The sequence below is a fragment of the Aquarana catesbeiana genome, linkage group LG02, assembly GCF_042186555.1.
Source record: "Aquarana catesbeiana isolate 2022-GZ linkage group LG02, ASM4218655v1, whole genome shotgun sequence".
Lineage (NCBI taxonomy): Eukaryota > Metazoa > Chordata > Amphibia > Anura > Ranidae > Aquarana > Aquarana catesbeiana.
Genome location: NC_133325.1, coordinates 349,597,423 through 349,619,745, shown reverse-complemented (window position 1 = coordinate 349,619,745; position 22,323 = coordinate 349,597,423). Strand labels below are relative to the sequence as shown.

General features: G+C 49.3%; 1 protein-coding gene across 6 annotated transcripts in view; it reads left to right on the top strand.

Moving 5' to 3' along the window:
- Nucleotides 1-22,323, top strand: part of CBLB (Cbl proto-oncogene B) — a 333,732-nt gene that overhangs the window by 159,308 nt on the left and 152,101 nt on the right. For all 6 annotated transcript variants that reach the window (XR_012241626.1, XM_073614961.1, XM_073614960.1 and 3 more), the window contains exon 8: nucleotides 242-373. Coding sequence is in view for 5 of the 6 variants with exons in the window: in XM_073614961.1 (XP_073471062.1) it covers nucleotides 242-373 (132 nt within the window). In the remaining variant the exon portion in view is untranslated. The remainder of the gene's footprint in view (nucleotides 1-241; nucleotides 374-22,323) is intronic.

The window sequence follows — 22,323 nt, the reverse complement described above, 5'->3', positions numbered from 1 at the left end:
TGCCTTTAGAACCACTTTAAAGAGGAAAATACCTCTTCGTGAATTGAGCCCATTGTTTCTGATCTTGTAATTTTAGCCTTAGAAAAGCTATCGTTTGTCATTGCTATAAGCTTTGTGCTTCAGCAAGCCACAAACCTGCTGCTTATATCAGTGTTTTGAAGCCAACTTGACAACTTTTTTTTTTTTGCAAGTGGTAAGTACAAGTGTTGTAACATGTTTTTTTTTCCCCACTCCCTTTCAGGAACAATATGAATTGTACTGTGAAATGGGCTCTACTTTTCAGCTGTGTAAAATCTGCGCAGAAAATGACAAGGATGTCAAGATTGAGCCTTGTGGCCATTTGATGTGTACCTCATGTCTAACATCTTGGCAGGTACAGTAAAGAGTATTTTTAAAGATTTGGATGTTAGCAATGCTTGTTAAAGTTGCATATACCCTTTTAGTAATAAGCAATGTCATGTCCCTTTTCTGGACTTTAAAGTAAACCTACAATATTAACTATGCACAGCAGCATCAACTGATATTGTCCATCATTTTTAGTAATGTTTTTTGTACATTCGAGTTGTATAATTTCTTCTGTTGTACAAGTACTTGAAATTGCTAGCTTGTAGGCAGATAAAGTGTCTTTAGATAGTTAACAGCCCATTTAGTAGCTTTTAATGTAAATCGCAGTAGTTCCAAGAATTTTCTTGACCCAGGAAAGTTTCCACCATGTGCACCAATGGCTCCTAATTGCCTATAAATGTCTAAATGGAAACTTGTGTGATTATGTTTAATAAAACAGTAAAAGCTCCTGCGTAAAATGCATGCTGCTATTTCCTAAGGTCTAATAGCGGCTATATACTGCACTTCATTTTTAATATTAATGGTAGACTGTACGTGTCATATATGCTTTAAAATTCACTGTATAAAATAGCACTTTAACTGGTAATCAAAATAAAAATTCCTAACCACTTTATGCCAGCCAGAGTTAACATTTTAAATTGGCCATCATACCCGGAGCTGATAGGTGTGCCTCCTGCTCCTGCTGCACAGTGCTGATGTCATCAGAAGCTGTGCCTACCAGTTTCCATACATCAGCCACAGTGGCTAAATGGTTAGCGCTTCCATCTAGCAGCACTAGGGTCGTCTGTTGCACTACCTGCTGGAGTTTGCATGTTCTCCCTGTGACTGTGTGGATTTCCTCCTACACTGCAAAGACATACTGGTAGGTAAATTGGCGCCTGTCTAGATTGGCCCTAGTATGTCCAGCCCTGGGCAAAAGTTTAGAGAATAACACAAATATTAATTTCTTTATCGTACATCACGGGACACAGAGCCACAGTAATAACTGTATGGGTTATATGGCACCTTCAGGTGATGGACACTGGCACAACCTCAACAGGAAGTTTAATTCCCCATATAACCCCTCCCCTTACTGGGAGTACCTCAATTTTTTCGCCAGTGTCTTTAGGTGTTGGTCACGTGTAAAGATGTGTTGTGCTGAGCTCCGCTGGAATATTCCTTACTGGGGCAAGCCACGCAACTGGATCAATTCAAAGTGTCTTTTCCAGACCTAATTTAATGGTACCCGGGCCTTGTGTCCGAAGAAACAAGGTTTTTACCTGTAACACTTCTCTTTTTAGAGAGCTGGTTCAGCCATATTCCTGGTGGGGTGCTTTTTACAGGCCCAGGGCTGTGGATCCCCCGATAAAAAAGGGGGCCCCAGTCCCTGAAGGTTTTCTAACGGAGCCCACCGCGAGAGGTGAAGATTGGGTCTGTTACCACAGAACCCTGCAGCTGGATAAGGTAAGGGAGATTCCTAAGGAATTTTTCTAATTCTTGTGGGCTTTCTCCTTTTAAGTAAATGTTGCTATGCCTATAGTCACCACCGGGGGCTGTCAAGAGCATGTACCTGTTCATGCTTGTCAGTCTCGCCTCTGTGTACAAGCTGCACACTTACTCCGGCCCAGGCTCCAGGTAAGGTCTTAGGGGTTTTCTACTCCCAGGAATGCCCCCCTCCCCCACCTGGATAGCTTCCTCCAGGCAGAGGGAGCATGGCGCTAGAGGGCGGTGTACCGCGCCACTCCCGCCGCTATTATGGCGGTTCTCTTCAGCGTCTCTCCTCCTCCCCCAGTCCCAATCTAATTTAAAATTGATGAAGGAGGGGGGCACGGTGGGTGGTCGGAGGAAGGGGGCGGGGCTTAGCGGCGTTGTCGCGAATGGACCTTTTTCAGGTGCATACAGCTAGGAGGGACACAGAGCGGAAGAGTGGCGTGTGAGTGGGTGACACAGGCATTCCCAGGCACATTTATTTTAAAGCATCAAGCTGAGCTTAATAGCAGCGGCAGTTGCTGGACTATTACTCAGCAGTGGGTGCATTTTTTTGTGGTACCTCTGCGTTTGTGCTCATCACTATGTCCAGAGGAGGTGGTTCAAATGCCACAAAGACCAAGGACACAAAGGGGTCACCTTTAGGTCCCAGGGACCCTCCCTCTGCACCACCATCCCGATCTAAGGTGGCTGGTCAAAGTGAGCCATTAGCTTCATCAGGGCTGCAGTTGATTCCGACACTTCAGCCCCTGTCTATATAACTGAGCAGGTTTTCTCCTTAGCTATGAGTGATTTAGAGAAATAGTGGCTTTAATCGCATCTTCACAGAGTGGAAGAAATGCATTAGGTCCCCTTCTACCACCCAGGGTCCTCAAACGGAGGAACTGTGGGAGGGGGAAGATGAATCCCCTTCAGGGGACCGTGAAGAGGCTGATGATTCCTCTTCCATGGGATCAAGTGGGGAAGGACCTTCTTCAGCTTCTCATGCTGAGAAATTGGGTCCGCTCCACATTTAAGCTACCCTTAACGGAGTCGGTTAAAGAGCCCACTTCCTGTTTGGGTTCACTAAAGCCTCCGCAAGCCTTGCGTGCCTTTCCTGTCCATTCATTACTAAGAAAGCTTATGTATTCTGAGTGGCATCACCCAGATGAGCACTTTTTTTTCCTCCCAAAAAGTTTTTAACACTTTATCCTATGGTGGAAAAAATTTTACTAAGGGGTCAAGTATACCAGCAATTGACGCTGCTATATCCTCTGTGAATAAAAGTTTGACTTGTCTCCAACTGATAAAAAAATTGGAATTCCTGTTAAAAAAAAAATAAAAAAATAAAATTCTCCTTGGCACGTTCAGTGGCTCAACCTGCAGGAGTGGCAATTGGGGTATGTCAATCCTTGAGAGACCATTTGAAACAGGTACTCAAGGTGTTCCCTGAACAGCAGGCCCAGGAATTAGCTGAGCTGCCAGCGGCTTTGTTTTTTTGACGCAATCAGAGATTTTATTCTTCAAACCTCTTGCCTTACGCTTGGGTTGGTACATATACGTAGAATCTTATGGTTGAAAAAGTTGGTCAGTCGAAGCACCATGCAAAAACTCCTGACTGGTTTTCCTTCTGCTATGAAAAGCTGTTTTGGGAGGATCTGGACAAATATATCCAAAAAATATCAAGTGGGAAAAGTACCCTTTTTGCCAGTTAAGGAAAAGAGTAACATCCCTCATGTAAACGGGCTATTTTTTCCAGTGCCAGGGACATCAGCCTCCAGACAGTCATGGCAGCAAGAATTTCGGGACAGATGGGTGGTCCCCACAAAAGCTCTAGGTTACAGACTAGAGTTCCGAGAATTCCCGTCTCCTCATTTCCTCATTTCCTCAGATCCAGAGAGAAAGAAGTCTCTCTTTCTAGTGTTAGACCAACTTTTGTCGCAAAAGTGATCATGGTGGTTCCCCGTGGATGAGCAGGGGGCAGGGTTTTATTCAAACCTTTTCATGGTACCAAAACCAAATGGGGATGTCGGACCCATTTTAGATCATCCACGGGGACCACCATGATCACTTTTGCGACAAAGGTCTAGAAAGAAGATCTAAACTGGTTCCTGAAGATTTTTCTTTTCACGTGGAATTAATCCATTTAGTAGTCTCCATCCTACAAGGAGGGGAGAGCTTCTGGCATCAATCGACATCAAGGATGCATACCTGCATTTACCTATTTTCCCCGCTCACCAGAAGTATCTACGTTTCGTAGTAGAAAAACTTCAGTTTTAGTTTGTAGCCTTGCCTTTCGGTCTAGCTACTGCACCTCAGGTGTTTACAAAACTTCTGGCCCTTCCTCTGGCCAGATTAAGGACTCAAAGTATAGCAATAATAGCATACCTGGATGACCGTCTCTTAATAGACTGGTTGGTAGTCCGCTTGGACACCACAGTCAATTACCTGAAATGCCTAGGTTGGTTAATAAACCTAGAGAAATCTTCTTTAGAGAGGATTAGAATACTTGGGTCTGGTCATGGATACAGCCCCGAAGAAGGTGTTTTTACCCCAGGCAAGGAGGAAGCGCCATAAAGGCATATTCCTTTGGTCCTTTTTGACAAGGAAACTGTTTTTTCTGGTAGCCATTTCTTCTGCAAGAAGGGTATCAGAGTTGGCGGCTCCTTCTCGTAAGAGCCATATTTAATCGTTCAGGATGGAGTAGTATTGCATCCTCATCCTAGCTTTCTGCCAAAGGTGGTTTCAGGTTTTTACCTAAACCAGGATATTGTTTTACCTTCATTTTTTCCAGAACCCTGTTCTAAGGAAGAAAGTCACTACACTCTTTGGATGTAGTGAGAGCAGTCAAGATCTATTTGAAGGCGATTGCTCACATTAGAAAAACAGAGATGCTTTGTTTGTGTTGCCTGAAGGTCCTAGGAAAGGACAGGCAGCATCAATATCCATTATTGCCGAATGGATTTGGCGGGTAATTATTCAAGCTTATAGCTTGAAGAAAAAGGTTCCACTTTTTAGGTCAAATTGCACTCCACCAGGGCTGTTAGTGCTTCGTGGGCAGTGCATCACCAAGCCTCCATGGCTCAAATCTGCAAGGCCGCAACCTGATCTTCAGTCCATACATTCACCAGATTCTATCAGGTGGATATAAGAAGGCATGAGGATATCACCTTTGGGTGCAGTGTGCTGCAGGCAGCAGTATAGGTCCTCAGGTCTGATAGCACCCTACTTTTGTTGTGTCCCCTCCCCTCAGGTGGCATTACTCTGGGACGTCCCATACAGTTATTACTGTAGCTCTGTGTCCCGTGATGTACGATAAAGAAAATAGGATTTTTATAACAGCTTACCTGTAAAATCCTTTTCTTGGAGTACATCACGGGACACAGAGGTCCCTCCCCTCTTTCTGGTTACACGTGTATTGCTTTGCTACAAAACTGAGGTACTCCCAATAAGGGGAGGGGTTATATGGGGTATTGAGCTTCCTGTTTAGGGTGTGCCAGTGTCCATCACCTGAAGGTGCCATATAACCCATACAGTTATTACTGCGGCTGTGATGTACTCCAAGTAAAGGATTTTACAGGTAAGCTGTTATAAAAATCCTATTTTTCACAAAGTCTGCTGCTTCAGTGTTTGTTTTTAGATCTTTTTGTCAGATGTTACTATGGTATACCAAAGTATAATTACAAGCATTTCATAAATGTCAAAGGCTTTTATTGGCAATTATATAAAGTTTATGCAAAGATTCAATATTTGCAGTGTTGACCCTTCTTTTTTAAGACCTTTGCAATTCGCCCTGCAATTCACCCTGGCATGCTGTCAATCAATTTCTGGGTGGGCCACATCCTGACTGGCGGCAGCCCATTCTTGCATAATCAATAATTGGAGTTTGTCAGAATTTTTTTTTCTTTGTTCACTCACCTCTTGAGGATTGACCACAAGTTCTCAATAGGATTAGGGTCCGGGGAGTTTCCTGGCCATGGACCCAAAATTTCAATTTATTTTTTCCCCAAGCCACTTGGTTATCACTTTTGCCTTTATGGCAAGGTGCTCCATCATGCTGGAAAAAGCATTGTTCATCACCAAAGTGTTCTTGGATGTTGGGAGAAGTTGCTCTAGGAGGATGTTTTTGTACCGTTTATTCATGGCTGTGTTCTTTGGCAAAATTGTGAGTGACCTCACTCCCTTGCCTGAGAAGCAACCCCACACATGAATGGTCTTAGGATGCTTTACTGTTGGCATGACACAGGACTGATGGTAGCCCTCCCCTTTTCTCCTCCGGACAGCATTTTTTCCGGATGCCCCAAACAATCGGAAAGGGGATTCATCACAGAAAATGACTTTAACCCCAGTACTCAGCAGTCCAATCCCTGTACCTTTTTGCAGAATATCATTCTGTCCTTGCTGTTTTTTCCTGGAGAGAAGTGGCTTCTTTGCTGCCCTTCTTGACACCAGGCCATCCTCCAAAAGGCTTCATCTCACTGTGCGTGCAGATGCACTCACACCTGCCTGCTGCGATTCCTGAGCAAGCTTTGCACTGGTGCCCCAAACCCACAGCTGAATCAACTGTAGGAGACTCTCTTGGCGCTTGCCAGACTTTCTTGGGCACCCTGAAGCCTTTTTCACAATTGAACCTCTCGCCTTGAAGTTCTTGATGATTCGATAAATGGTTGATTTAGGTGCAATCTTAGTAGCAGCAATATCCTTGCCTGGGAATCCCTTTTTGTGCAAAGCAATGATGACTCCAAGTGTTTCCTTGCAGTTAACAATAATTAACAGGGGTAGAACAATGATTTCAAGCACCACCCTCCTCTTACAGCTTCCAGTATGTTATTCTAACTCGGTCAGCATTTTATAGTGATTTTCAGCCTTGTCCTCGTTAACACTGATACCTGTGTTAACGAGCGTCGCTGACATGTCAGCTGGTCATTTTGTGGTAGGGCTGAAATGCAGTGGAAATGTTTTTTTTGGGGAATAAGTTAGTTTTTATGGCAAAGGGGGACTTGGCAATTAATTGCAATTGATCTGATCATTCTTCATAACATTCTAGACTATATGTAAATTGCCATCATAAAAACTGAGGCAGTAGACTTTGTGAAAATGTCATATTTGTGTCATTCTCATAAGTTTTTGCCACAGCTCTATATTTATGAATATGAGTTGGGGACTTTAGATTGTAAGCTCATCAAAGGCAGGGACTGATGTGAATGTACAATATATATGTGAACATCCCAGTACAAGACAAGGACACATATATGCAGTGGTTGGCCGTAAAGGCCCCCTGCCACCATATATGTCCGTATTACTGTCATAAAGGAGTACTTTCATGATGTACCATGTGACCCATATTGTAATTTTAAGAATAAGCTTTATTAGAGCAGCCCATAAATCACTTAAAGTGGTTGTAAAGCCACTTTTTTTCTTGCTATAATACCCTGTGTTATGTTACAGTATGTGCCCCAGTGTATGTTATTTATTAAAAAAATATGCCGATGTATTTCAGAGCACCGCTCTGCGCTCACATGACCTCCTGCCGCTGTCTTCCCCGATCCAACAGCTACAGAATCCCCCGCTACTGTCAGCCGGGAGTAGGGGAGGACAGTGGCGCGCGGTTATGTGTGCAGCACTCTGAAATTAGGTATACAGCGGCATATTTTTTATAAATAAATACAAAAAATAATACTGCATGTGAAAAGATAATTCAGTGTGAAAAAAGCAGCATCACAAATGTGAGATATTACCACAAAATACAAGAAACAAAATAAAGCTGTGTTGCGCTACAGTGATATTAAAAATACTGCAAAAAAAAATATATATATATATAACAGTCCAGAAAATTAGTCTCTCAAATGGACCATATGGTCAAATGGCAAACTCCATTATTCAACTGTGGATAAGGTTTTCCAATTCCTTCACCAAGTGAACACGTCACCACAATAGGTTGGACACTTACCAGAGAGCCTGGACCCTTTATTACAAAGGGTCAAACAGGCTTGATGAATATCTCTCAGTAGGGAACAACTCCAGAGCATCCAGGGGACTCCACCCAAACGACGATCGTGTAGTCAGATCCAAATAATATCTAAAACGCCGGAGAGTGTAAAACCTCTTAAGAGGTTGCATTTAATATAAAGTATTGCATTTACATGTATCTATAGTAGAAACCGCATTGCATGGTGAAAGAGGAAGGCGGCCGCCACAGATCATCCAAACGTGAAATTTGCGATAACAGGAACATACAGCTCAGCCCGACCTGGTTTCGTCGACAAAAGGACTTCAACCGGGGCATGAGCATTATTTCTGCCATCACACTAAATAAGGAACCTTGCGGTTCGAGCCTCACTTCCATCTCTGCAGCCTGAGTGAAGAAAAAGGACAGCAACCAAGCCTCACTTTCATGTTGAAAGGAAAAAGCTCACGTCTCATTCAGATTTGGACAAGACAGAGCAGTGAAGTAAAACAAACCTGTCCCACCCAAACTTGAGTGTCCCCAAGGGAAGGAAACAAAGTACTTCGGCATCCAGAAACAATGTTAGCATCTCGTATTTGACTGTAATATAAATACATTCCATATATTAAATTAAAATGGCTGCAACGCGGGGCTCATACTGTAACATATAACATGGGATTTTAGTATCAAAATAGTGATTTTAGCAGCAGGACGGGAGGGTCAGGCACTGACACAACTGACAGGCGGGTGGGACAGGATGGGGGGGGGTTGAGAGGGAGTAGGGGGAGACAGCGGATGACTGAGGCACATAAACTGAGCACGGTATCAGGGCTCAGCAGCCGCTCCGTGGTCAGTTTACAAAGGGGAGGGCAGTACCAGGCAGGATCAGCTAGGTATTTTAGATGATAGAAAGAGCCAGATTACACAGCACAAGCACTGTACTGTAAAACATGTTTTAAAGGAACAGGATACATTTTTTGGGGGGGTTACAACCGCTTTAAATTCTAAATTAATTCTATGGCTCTTATTTTTTGGTTATCACTTGCAATTATTGGCCTGATCCAGATAGAGTGTGAAACACACAGAAGGATTTTACAGCATATTGGGCAACCTTTCTATGATTGGGTCCAATGCTTTCCTCTACTTTTGAATGAAAGAAAAGCGCTAAATGTGTACATTTCTGCTACACCTTTGGGTGATCAAGGTGGGTCTGACACAGGCTGCTAGATGCACTATATTACCAAAAGTATTGGGACACCTGCCTTTACAAGCACATGAACTTTAATGGCATCCCAGTCTTAGTCTGTAGGGTTCAATATTGACTCAATTCAAGTTCCTCCACCTCAAATTCGCTCATGTCTTTATGGACCTTGCTTTGTGCACTGGGGCGGTCATGTTGGAACAGGAAGGGGCCATCCCCAAACTGTTCCCACAAAGTTGGGAGCATGAAATTGTCCAAAATGTCTTGGTATGCTGATGCCTTAAGAATTCCCTTTATTGGAACTAAGGGGCCAAGCCCAACCCCTGAAAAAACAACCCCACACCATATTTCCTGACAACGCGTTAGAACACCTTTGGGATAAGCGGAGACTGCGAGCCAGGCCTTCTCATCCACATCAGTGCCTGATGTCACAAATGCACTTCGGGAAGAATAGTCAAACATTGGGGTAATCTGAGGTGTGAAGGGGCAGGATTTGGGATTAATCTCAGGTGTGAAGGAGCAGGATTGGGCCTAATCTCAGGTGTGAAGGAGCAGGAATTGGGACTGATCTGAGGCATGAAGGGGCTGGAATTGAGGTAATCAGAGGTGTGAAGGGGCAGGAATTGGGGTAATCTGAGGTGTGAAGGGGCAGGAATTGGGATTAATCTCAGATATGAAGGAGCAGCAATTGGGGCTAATCTCAGGTGTGAAGGGGCAGAATTTGGCTTAATCTCAGGTGTGAAGGAGCAGCAATTGGGTCTGATTTGAGGTGTGAAGTAGCAGGAACTGGTGTAATCTGAGGTGTGAAGGGGCAGGGATTGGGGTGATCTGAGGTGTGAAGGGGCAGAAATTGGGACTGATCTGAGGTGTGAAGGGGCAGGAATTGGGACTGATCTGAGGTGTGAAGGGGCAGGAATTGGGACTGATCTGAGGTGTGAAGGGGCAGGAATTGGGACTGATCTGAGGTGTGAAGGGGCAGGAATTGGGACTGATCTGAGCTGTGAAGGGGCAGGAATTGGGCTTATCTGAGCTGTGAAGGGGCAGGGATTGGGGTGATCTGAGGTGTGAAGGGGCAGGAATTGGGCTTATCTGAGGTGTGAAGGGGCAGGGATTGGGGTGATCTGAGGTGTGAAGGGGCAGGAATTGGGACTGATCTGAGGTGTGAAGGGGCAGGAATTGGGACTGATCTGAGGTGTGAAGGGGCAGGAATTGGAACTGATCTGAGGTGTGAAGGGGCAGTAATTGGGACTGATCTGAGGTGTGAAGGGGCAGGAATTGGGACTGATCTGAGGTGTGAAGGGGCAGGAATTGGGCTTATCTGAGGTGTGAAGGTGCAGGGATTGGGGTGATCTGAGGTGTGAAGGGGCAGGAATTGAGCTTATCTGAGGTGTGAAGGGGCAGGGATTGGGGTGATCTGAGCTGTGAAGGGGCAGGAATTGGGACTGATCTGAGGTGTAAAGGGGCAGGAATTGGGACTGATCTGAGGTGTGAAGGGGCAGGAATTTGGACTGATCTGAGGTGTAAAGGGGCAGGAATTGGGACTGATCTGAGGTGTGAAGGGGCAGGAATTGGGACTGATCTGAGGTGTGAAGGGGCAGGAATTGGGACTGATCTGAGGTGTGAAGGGGCAGGAATTGGGACTGATCTGAGCTGTGAAGGGGCAGGAATTGGGCTTATCTGAGCTGTGAAGGGGCAGGAATTGGGACTGATCTGAGGTGTGAAGGGGCAGGAATTGGGCTTATCTGAGGTGTGAAGGGGCAGGAATTGGGATTATCTGAGGTGTGAAGGGGCAGGGATTGGGGTGATCTGAGGTGTGAAGGGGCAGGAATTGGGACTGATCTGAGGTGTGAAGGGGCAGGAATTGGGACTGATCTGAGCTGTGAAGGGGCAGGAATTGGGCTTATCTGAGGTGTGAAGGTGCAGGGATTGGGGTGATCTGAGGCGTGAAGGGGCAAGAATTGGGCTTATCTGAGGTGTGAAGGGGCAGGGATTGGGGTGATCTGAGGTGTGAAGGGGCAGGAATTGAGACTGATCTGAGGTGTGAAGGGGCAGGAATTGGGACTGATCTAAGCTGTGAAGAAGCAGGAATTGGGACTGATCTGAGGTGTGAAGGGGCAGGAATTGGGCTTATCTGAGGTGTGAAGGGGCAGAAATTGGGGTGATCTGAGGTGTGAAGGGGCAGGAATTGGGACTGATCTGAGGTGTAAAGGGGCAGGAATTGGGACTGATCTGAAGTGTAAAGGGGCAGGAATTGGGACTGATCTGAAGTGTGAAGGGGCAGGAATTGGGGTGATCTGAGGTGTGAAGGGGCAGGAATTGGGCTGATCTGAGGTGTGAAGGGGCAGGAATTGGGCTTATCTGGGGTGTGAAGGTGCAGGGATTGGGGTGATCTGAGGTGTGAAGGGGCAGGAATTGGGCTTATCTGAGGTGTGAAGGGGCAGGGATTGGGGTGATCTGAGGTGTGAAGGGGCAGGAATTGGGACTGATCTGAGGTGTGAAGTGGCAGGAATTGGGACTGATTTGAGGTGTGAAGGGGCAGGAATTGGGAGTGATCTGAGCTGTGAAGAAGCAGGAATTGGGACTGATCTGAGGTGTGAAGGGGCAGGAATTGGGCTTATCTGAGGTGTGAAGGGGCAGAAATTGGGGTGATCTGAGGTGTGAAGGGGCAGGAATTGGGACTGACCTGAGGTGTAAAGGGGCAGGAATTGGGACTGATCTGAGGTGTGAAGGGGCAGAAATTGGAGTGATCTGAGGTGTGAAGGGGCAGGAATTGGGCTTATCTGGGGTGTGAAGGGGCAGGAATTGGGGTGATCTGAGGTGTGAAAGGCCAGGAATTGGGACTGATCTGAGGTGTGAAGGGGCAGGAATTGGGGCTAATCTCAGGTGTGAAGGGGCAGGATTTGGCTTAATCTCAGGTGTGAAGGAGCAGCAATTGGGTCTGATTTGAGGTATGAAGTAGCAGGAACTGGGGTAACCTGAGGTGTGAAGGGGCAGGGATTTGGGGTGATCTGAGGTGTGAAGGGGCAGAAATTGGGACTGATCTGAGGTGTGAAGGGGCAGGGGTTGGGGTGATCTGAGGTGTGAAGGGGCAGGAATTGGGACTGATCTGAGGTGTGAAGTGGCAGGAATTGGGACTGATTTGAGGTGTGAAGGGGCAGGAATTGGGAGTGATCTGAGCTATGAAGAAGCAGGAATTGGGACTGATCTGAGGTGTGAAGGGGCAGGAATTGGGCTTATCTGAGGTGTGAAGGGGCAGAAATTGGGGTGATCTGAGGTGTGAAGGGGCAGGAATTAGGACTGATCTGAGGTGTAAAGGGGCAGGAATTGGGACTGATCTGAAGTGTGAAGGGGCAGGAATTGGGGTGATCTGAGGTGTGAAGGGGCAGGAATTGGGCTGATCTGAGGTGTGAAGGGGCAGGAATTGGGCTTATCTGGGGTGTGAAGGTGCAGGGATTGGGGTGATCTGAGGTGTGAAGGGGCAGGAATTGGGCTTATCTGAGGTGTGAAAAGGGCAGGGATTGGGGTGATCTGAGGTGTGAAGGGGCAGGAATTGGGACTGATCTGAGGTGTAAAGTGGCAGGAATTGGGACTGATTTGAGGTGTGAAGGGGCAGGAATTGGGAGTGATCTGAGCTGTGAAGAAGCAGGAATTGGGACTGATCTGAGGTGTGAAGGGGCAGGAATTGGGCTTATCTGAGGTGTGAAGGGGCAGAAATTGGGGTGATCTGAGGTGTGAAGGGGCAGGAACTGGGACTGATCTGAGGTGTGAAGGGGCAGGAATTGGGACTGATTTGAGGTGTGAAGGGGCAGGAATTGGGAGTGATCTGAGCTGTGAAGAAGCAGGAATTGGGACTGATCTGAGGTGTGAAGGGGCAGGAATTGGGCTTATCTGAGGTGTGAAGGGGCAGAAATTGGGGTGATCTGAGGTGTGAAGGGGCAGGAATTGGGACTGATCTGAGGTGTGAAGGGGCAGAAATTGGGGTGATCTGAGGTGTGAAGGGGCAGGAATTGGGCTGATCTGAGGTGTGAAGGGGCAGGAATTGGGCTTATCTGGGGTGTGAAGGGGCAGGAATTGCGGTGATCTGAGGTGTGAAAGGCCAGGAATTGGGACTGATCTGAGGTGTGAAGGGGCAGGAATTGGGGCTAATCTCAGGTGTGAAGGGGCAGGATTTGGCTTAATGTCAGGTGTGAAGGAGCAGCAATTGGGTCTGATTTGAGGTGTGAAGTAGCAGGAACTGGGGTAACCTGAGGTGTGAAGGGGCAGGGATTTGGGGTGATCTGAGGTGTGAAGGGGCAGAAATTGGGACTGATCTGAGGTGTGTAGGGGCAGTAATTGGGACTGATCTGAGGTGTGAAGGGGCAGGAATTGGGACTGATCTGAGCTGTGAAGGGGCAGGAATTGGGCTTATCTGAGGTGTGAAGGGGCAGGAATTGGGCTGATCTGAGGTGTGAAGGGGCAGGAATTGGGCTTATCTGGGGTGTGAAGGTGCAGGGATTGGGGTGATCTGAGGTGTGAAGGGGCAGGGATTGGGGTGATCTGAGGTGTGAAGGGGCAGGAATTGGGACTGATCTGAGGTGTGAAGTGGCAGGAATTGGGACTGATTTGAGGTGTGAAGGGGCAGGAATTGGGAGTGATCTGAGCTATGAAGAAGCAGGAATTGGGACTGATCTGAGGTGTGAAGGGGCAGGAATTGGGCTTATCTGAGGTGTGAAGGGGCAGAAATTGGGGTGATCTGAGGTGTGAAGGGGCAGGAATTGGGCTGATCTGAGGTGTGAAGGGGCAGGAATTGGGCTTATCTGGGGTGTGAAGGGGCAGGAATTGGGGTGATCTGAGGTGTGAAAGGCCAGGAATTGGGACTGATCTGAGGTGTGAAGGGGCAGGAATTGGGGCTAATCTCAGGTGTGAAGGGGCAGGATTTGGCTTAATCTCAGGTGTGAAGGAGCAGCAATTGGGTCTGATTTGAGGTGTGAAGTAGCAGGAACTGGGGTAACCTGAGGTGTGAAGGGGTAGGGATTTGGGGTGATCTGAGATGTGAAGGGGCAGAAATTGGGACTGATCTGAGGTGTGAAGGGGCAGGAATTGGGACTGAACTGAGGTGTGAAGGGGCAGGAATTGGGCTGATCTGAGGTGTGAAGGGGCAGGAATTGGGCTGATCTGAGGTGTGAAGGGGCAGGAATTGGGCTGATCTGAGGTGTGAAAGGGCAGGAATTGAGACTAATCTGAGCTGTGAAGGGGCAGGAATTAGGACTGATCTGAGCTGTGAAGGGGCAGGAATTGGGCTTATCTGAGGTGTGAAGGTGCAGGGATTGGGGTGATCTGAGGTGTGAAGGGGCAGGAATTGGGTTGATCTGAGGTGTGAAGGGGCAGGAATTGGGCTGATCTGAGCTGTGAAGGTGCAGGAATTGGGCTGATCTGAGGTGTGAAGGGGCAGGAATTGGGCTGATCTGAGGTGTGAATGGGGCAGGAATTGAGACTGATCTGAGCCGTGAAGGGGCAGGAATTGGGCTTATCTGAGCTGTGAAGGGGCAGGAATTGGGCTGATCTGAGCTGTGAAGGGGCAGGAATTAGGCTGATCTGAGGTGTGAAGGGGCAGGAATTGGGCTGATCTGAGGCATGAAGGGGCAGGAATTGGGACTGATCAGTGCTGTGAAGGGGCAGGAATTGGGCTGATCTGAGGCGTGAAGGGGCAGGAATTGGGACTGATCTGAGCTGTGAAGATGCAGAAATTGGGCTGATCTGAGGTGTGAAGGGGCAGGAATTGGGACTGATCTGAGCTGTGAAGGGGCAGGAATTGGGCTGATCTGAGGTGTGAAGGGGCAGGAATTGGGGTGATCTGAGCTGTGAACGGGCAGGAATTGGGGCGATCTGAGGTGTGAAGGGGCAGGAATTGGGCTTATCTGAGGTGTGAAGGTGCAGGAATTGGGACTGATCTGAGGTGTGAAGGGGCAGTAATTGGGACTGATCTGAGGTGTGAAGGGGCTGGAATTGGGACTGATCTGAGCTGTGAACGGGCAGGAATTGGGCTTTTCTGAGGTGTGAAGGGGCAGGAATTGGGCTTATCTGAGATGTGAAGGGGCAGAAATTGGGGTGATCTGAGGTGTGAAGGGGCAGAATTGGGACTGATCTGAGGTGTGAAGGGGCAGGAATTGGGACTGATCTGAGGTGTGAAGGGGCAGGAATTGGGCTTATCTGAGGTGTGAAGGGGCAGGAATTGGGCTGATCTGAGGTGTGAAGGGGCAGGAATTGGGCTGATCTGAGGTGTGAAGGGGCAGGAATTGGGCTTATCTGAGGTGTGAAGGGGCAGGGATTGGGGTGATCTGAGGTGTGAAGGGGCAGGAATTGAGACTGATCTGAGGTGTGAAGGGGCAGGAATTGGGACTGATCTAAGCTGTGAAGAAGCAGGAATTGGGACTGATCTGAGGTGTGAAGGGGCAGGAATTGGGCTTATCTGAGGTGTGAAGGGGCAGAAATTGGGGTGATCTGAGGTGTGAAGGGGCAGGAATTGGGACTGATCTGAGGTGTAAAGGGGCAGGAATTGGGACTGATCTGAAGTGTAAAGGGGCAGGAATTGGGACTGATCTGAAGTGTGAAGGGGCAGGAATTGGGGTGATCTGAGGTGTGAAGGGGCAGGAATTGGGCTGATCTGAGGTGTGAAGGGGCAGGAATTGGGCTTATCTGGGGTGTGAAGGTGCAGGGATTGGGGTGATCTGAGGTGTGAAGGGGCAGGAATTGGGCTTATCTGAGGTGTGAAGGGGCAGGGATTGGGGTGATCTGAGGTGTGAAGGGGCAGGAATTGGGACTGATCTGAGGTGTGAAGTGGCAGGAATTGGGACTGATTTGAGGTGTGAAGGGGCAGGAATTGGGAGTGATATGAGCTGTGAAGAAGCAGGAATTGGGACTGATCTGAGGTGTGAAGGGGCAGGAATTGGGCTTATCTGAGGTGTGAAGGGGCAGAAATTGGGGTGATCTGAGGTGTGAAGGGGCAGGAATTGGGACTGACCTGAGGTGTAAAGGGGCAGGAATTGGGACTGATCTGAGGTGTGAAGGGGCAGAAATTGGAGTGATCTGAGGTGTGAAGGGGCAGGAATTGGGCAGATCTGAGGTGTGAAGGGGCAGGAATTGGGCTTATCTGGGGTGTGAAGGGGCAGGAATTGGGGTGATCTGAGGTGTGAAAGGCCAGGAATTGGGACTGATCTGAGGTGTGAAGAGGCAGGAATTGGGGCTAATCTCAGGTGTGAAGGGGCAGGATTTGGCTTAATCTCAGGTGTGAAGGAGCAGCAATTGGGTCTGATTTGAGGTGTGAAGTAGCAGGAACTGGGGTAACCTGAGGTGTGAAGGGGCAGGGATTTGGGGTGATCTGAGGTGTGAAGGGGCAGAAATTGGGACTGATCTGAGGTGTGAAGGGGCAGGGATTGGGGTGATCTGAGGTGTGAAGGGGCAGGAATTGGGACTGATCTGAGGTGTGAAGTGGCAGGAATTGGGACTGATTTGAGGTGTGAAGGGGCAGGAATTGGGAGTGATCTGAGCTATGAAGAAGCAGGAATTGGGACTGATCTGAGGTGTGAAGGGGCAGGAATTGGGCTTATCTGAGGTGTGAAGGGGCAGAAATTGGGGTGATCTGAGGTGTGAAGGGGCACGAATTGGGACTGATCTGAGGTGTAAAGGGGCAGGAATTGGGACTGATCTGAAGTGTGAAGGGGCAGGAATTGGGGTGATCTGAGGTGTGAAGGGGCAGGAATTGGGCTGATCTGAGGTGTGAAGGGGCAGGAATTGGGCTTATCTGGGGTGTGAAGGTGCAGGGATTGGGGTGATCTGAGGTGTGAAGGGGCAGGAATTGGGCTTATCTGAGGTGTGAAGGGGCAGGGATTGGGGTGATCTGAGGTGTGAAGGGGCAGGAATTGGGACTGATCTGAGGTGTGAAGTGGCAGGAATTGGGACTGATTTGAGGTGTGAAGGGGCAGGAATTGGGAGTGATCTGAGCTGTGAAGAAGCAGGAATTGGGACTGATCTGAGGTGTGAAGGGGCAGGAATTGGGCTTATCTGAGGTGTGAAGGGGCAGAAATTGGGGTGATCTGAGGTGTGAAGGGGCAGGAATTGGGACTGACCTGAGGTGTAAAGGGGCAGGAATTGGGACTGATCTGAGGTGTGAAGGGGCAGAAATTGGGGTGATCTGAGGTGTGAAGGGGCAGGAATTGGGCTGATCTGAGGTGTGAAGGGGCAGGAATTGGGCTTATCTGGGGTGTGAAGGGGCAGGAATTGGGGTGATCTGAGGTGTGAAAGGCCAGGAATTGGGACTGATCTGAGGTGTGAAGGGGCAGGAATTGGGGCTAATCTCAGGTGTGAAGGGGCAGGATTTGGCTTAATCTCAGGTGTGAAGGAGCAGCAATTGGGTCTGATTTGAGGTGTGAAGTAGCAGGAACTGGGGTAACCTGAGGTGTGAAGGGGCAGGGATTTGGGGTGATCTGAGGTGTGAAGGGGCAGAAATTGGGACTGATCTGAGGTGTGTAGGGGCAGTAATTGGGACTGATCTGAGGTGTGAAGGGGCAGGAATTGGGACTGATCTGAGCTGTGAAGGGGCAGGAATTGGGCTTATCTGAGGTGTGAAGGGGCAGGAATTGGGCTGATCTGAGGTGTGAAGGGGCAGGAATTGGGCTTATCTGGGGTGTGAAGGTGCAGGGATTGGGGTGATCTGAGGTGTGAAGGGGCAGGGATTGGGGTGATCTGAGGTGTGAAGGGGCAGGAATTGGGACTGATCTGAGGTGTGAAGTGGCAGGAATTGGGACTGATTTGAGGTGTGAAGGGGCAGGAATTGGGAGTGATCTGAGCTATGAAGAAGCAGGAATTGGGACTGATCTGAGGTGTGAAGGGGCAGGAATTGGGCTTATCTGAGGTGTGAAGGGGCAGAAATTGGGGTGATCTGAGGTGTGAAGGGGCAGGAATTGGGACTGATCTGAGGTGTAAAGGGGCAGGAATTGGGACTGATCTGAAGTGTAAAGGGGCAGGAATTGGGACTGATCTGAAGTGTGAAGGGGCAGGAATTGGGGTGATCTGAGGTGTGAAGGGGCAGGAATTGGGCTGATCTGAGGTGTGAAGGGGCAGGAATTGGGCTTATCTGGGGTGTGAAGGGGCAGGAATTGGGGTGATCTGAGGTGTGAAAGGCCAGGAATTGGGACTGATCTGAGGTGTGAAGGGGCAGGAATTGGGGCTAATCTCAGGTGTGAAGGGGCAGGATTTGGCTTAATCTCAGGTGTGAAGGAGCAGCAATTGGGTCTGATTTGAGGTGTGAAGTAGCAGGAACTGGGGTAACCTGAGGTGTGAAGGGGCAGGGATTTGGGGTGATCTGAGGTGTGAAGGGCCAGAAATTGGGACTGATCTGAGGTGTGTAGGGGCAGTAATTGGGACTGATCTGAGGTGTGAAGGGGCAGGAATTGGGACTGATCTGAGCTGTGAAGGGGCAGGAATTGGGCTTATCTGAGGTGTGAAGGGGCAGGAATTGGGCTGATCTGAGGTGTGAAGGGGCAGGAATTGGGCTTATCTGGGGTGTGAAGGTGCAGGGATTGGGGTGATCTGAGGTGTGAAGGGGCAGGGATTGGGGTGATCTGAGGTGTGAAGGGGCAGGAATTGGGACTGATCTGAGGTGTGAAGTGGCAGGAATTGGGACTGATTTGAGGTGTGAAGGGGCAGGAATTGGGAGTGATCTGAGCTATGAAGAAGCAGGAATTGGGACTGATCTGAGGTGTGAAGGGGCAGGAATTGGGCTTATCTGAGGTGTGAAGGGGCAGAAATTGGGGTGATCTGAGGTGTGAAGGGGCAGGAATTGGGCTGATCTGAGGTGTGAAGGGGCAGGAATTGGGCTTATCTGGGGTGTGAAGGGGCAGGAATTGGGGTGATCTGAGGTGTAAAAGGCCAGGAATTGGGACTGATCTGAGGTGTGAAGGGGCAGGAATTGGGGCTAATCTCAGGTGTAAAGGGGCAGGATTTGGCTTAATCTCAGGTGTGAAGGAGCAGCAATTGGGTCTGATTTGAGGTGTGAAGTAGCAGGAACTGGGGTAACCTGAGGTGTGAAGGGGTAGGGATTTGGGGTGATCTGAGGTGTGAAGGGGCAGAAATTGGGACTGATCTGAGGTGTGAAGGGGCAGGAATTGGGACTGAACTGAGGTGTGAAGGGGCAGGAATTGGGACTGATCTGAGGTGTGAAGGGGCAGGAATTGGGCTTATCTGAGGTGTGAAGGTGCAGGAATTGGGGTGATCTGAGGTGTGAAGGGGCAGTAATTGGGACTGATCTGAGGTGTGAAGGGGCAGGAATTGGGACTGATCTGAGCTGTGAAGAGGCAGGAATTGGGCTTATCTGAGGTTTGAAGGGGCAGGAATTGGGCTGATCTGAGGTGTGAAGGGGCAGAAATTGGGGTGATCTGAGGTGTGAAGGGGCAGAATTGGGACTGATCTGAGGTGTGAAGGGGCAGGAATTGGGACTGATCTGAGGTGTGAAGGGGCACGAATTGGGCTGATCTGAGGTGTGAAGGGGCAGGAATTGGGCTGATCTGAGGTGTGAAGGGGCAGGAATTGGGCTGATCTGAGGTGTGAAGGGGCAGGAATTGGGCTGATCTGAGGTGTGAAAGGGCAGGAATTGAGACTGATCTGAGCTGTGAAGGGGCAGGAATTGGGACTGATCTGAGCTGTGAAGGGGCAGGAATTGGGCTTATCTGAGGTGTGAAGGTGCAGGGATTGGGGTGATCTGAGGTGTGAAGGGGCAGGAATTGGGTTGATCTGAGGTGTGAAGGGGCAGGAATTGGGCTGATCTGAGCTGTGAAGGTGCAGGAATTGGGCTGATCTGAGGTGTGAAGGGGCAGGAATTGGGCTGATCTGAGGTGTGAATGGGGCAGGAATTGAGACTGATCTGAGCCGTGAAGGGGCAGGAATTGGGCTGATCTGAGCTGTGAAGGGGCAGGAATTGGGCTGATCTGAGCTGTGAAGGGGCAGGAATTAGGCTGATCTGAGGTGTGAAGGGGCAGAAATTGGGGTGATCTGAGGTGTGAAGGGGCAGGAATTGGGCTGATCTGAGGTGTGAAGGGGCAGGAATTGGGCTTATCTGGGGTGTGAAGGGGCAGGAATTGGGGTGATCTGAGGTGTAAAAGGCCAGGAATTGGGACTGATCTGAGGTGTGAAGGGGCAGGAATTGGGGCTAATCTCAGGTGTAAAGGGGCAGGATTTGGCTTAATCTCAGGTGTGAAGGAGCAGCAATTGGGTCTGATTTGAGGTGTGAAGTAGCAGGAACTGGGGTAACCTGAGGTGTGAAGGGGTAGGGATTTGGGGTGATCTGAGGTGTGAAGGGGCAGAAATTGGGACTGATCTGAGGTGTGAAGGGGCAGGAATTGGGACTGAACTGAGGTGTGAAGGGGCAGGAATTGGGACTGATCTGAGGTGTGAAGGGGCAGGAATTGGGCTTATCTGAGGTGTGAAGGTGCAGGAATTGGGGTGATCTGAGGTGTGAAGGGGCAGTAATTGGGACTGATCTGAGGTGTGAAGGGGCAGGAATTGGGACTGATCTGAGCTGTGAAGAGGCAGGAATTGGGCTTATCTGAGGTTTGAAGGGGCAGGAATTGGGCTGATCTGAGGTGTGAAGGGGCAGGAATTGGGACTGATCTGAGCTGTGAAGGGGCAGGAATTGGGCTTATCTGAGGTGTGAAGGGGCAGGAATTGGGCTGATCTGAGGTGTGAAGGGGCAGGAATTGGGCTTATCTGGGGTGTGAAGGTGCAGGGATTGGGGTGATCTGAGGTGTGAAGGGGCAGGGATTGGGGTGATCTGAGGTGTGAAGGGGCAGGAATTGGGACTGATCTGAGGTGTGAAGTGGCAGGAATTGGGACTGATTTGAGGTGTGAAGGGGCAGGAATTGGGAGTGATCTGAGCTATGAAGAAGCAGGAATTGGGACTGATCTGAGGTGTGAAGGGGCAGGAATTGGGCTTATCTGAGGTGTGAAGGGGCAGAAATTGGGGTGATCTGAGGTGTGAAGGGGCAGGAATTGGGCTGATCTGAGGTGTGAAGGGGCAGGAATTGGGCTTATCTGGGGTGTGAAGGGGCAGGAATTGGGGTGATCTGAGGTGTAAAAGGCCAGGAATTGGGACTGATCTGAGGTGTGAAGGGGCAGGAATTGGGGCTAATCTCAGGTGTAAAGGGGCAGGATTTGGCTTAATCTCAGGTGTGAAGGAGCAGCAATTGGGTCTGATTTGAGGTGTGAAGTAGCAGGAACTGGGGTAACCTGAGGTGTGAAGGGGTAGGGATTTGGGGTGATCTGAGGTGTGAAGGGGCAGAAATTGGGACTGATCTGAGGTGTGAAGGGGCAGGAATTGGGACTGAACTGAGGTGTGAAGGGGCAGGAATTGGGACTGATCTGAGGTGTGAAGGGGCAGGAATTGGGCTTATCTGAGGTGTGAAGGTGCAGGAATTGGGGTGATCTGAGGTGTGAAGGGGCAGTAATTGGGACTGATCTGAGGTGTGAAGGGGCAGGAATTGGGACTGATCTGAGCTGTGAAGAGGCAGGAATTGGGCTTATCTGAGGTTTGAAGGGGCAGGAATTGGGCTGATCTGAGGTGTGAAGGGGCAGAAATTGGGGTGATCTGAGGTGTGAAGGGGCAGAATTGGGACTGATCTGAGGTGTGAAGGGGCAGGAATTGGGACTGATCTGAGGTGTGAAGGGGCACGAATTGGGCTGATCTGAGGTGTGAAGGGGCAGGAATTGGGCTGATCTGAGGTGTGAAGGGGCAGGAATTGGGCTGATCTGAGGTGTGAAGGGGCAGGAATTGGGCTGATCTGAGGTGTGAAAGGGCAGGAATTGAGACTGATCTGAGCTGTGAAGGGGCAGGAATTGGGACTGATCTGAGCTGTGAAGGGGCAGGAATTGGGCTTATCTGAGGTGTGAAGGTGCAGGGATTGGGGTGATCTGAGGTGTGAAGGGGCAGGAATTGGGTTGATCTGAGGTGTGAAGGGGCAGGAATTGGGCTGATCTGAGCTGTGAAGGTGCAGGAATTGGGCTGATCTGAGGTGTGAAGGGGCAGGAATTGGGCTGATCTGAGGTGTGAATGGGGCAGGAATTGAGACTGATCTGAGCCGTGAAGGGGCAGGAATTGGGCTGATCTGAGCTGTGAAGGGGCAGGAATTGGGCTGATCTGAGCTGTGAAGGGGCAGGAATTAGGCTGATCTGAGGTGTGAAGGGGCAGAAATTGGGGTGATCTGAGGTGTGAAGGAGCAGGAATTGGGCTGATCTGAGGTGTGAAGGGGCAGGAATTGGGCTTATCTGGGGTGTGAAGGGGCAGGAATTGGGGTGATCTGAGGTGTAAAAGGCCAGGAATTGGGACTGATCTGAGGTGTGAAGGGGCAGGAATTGG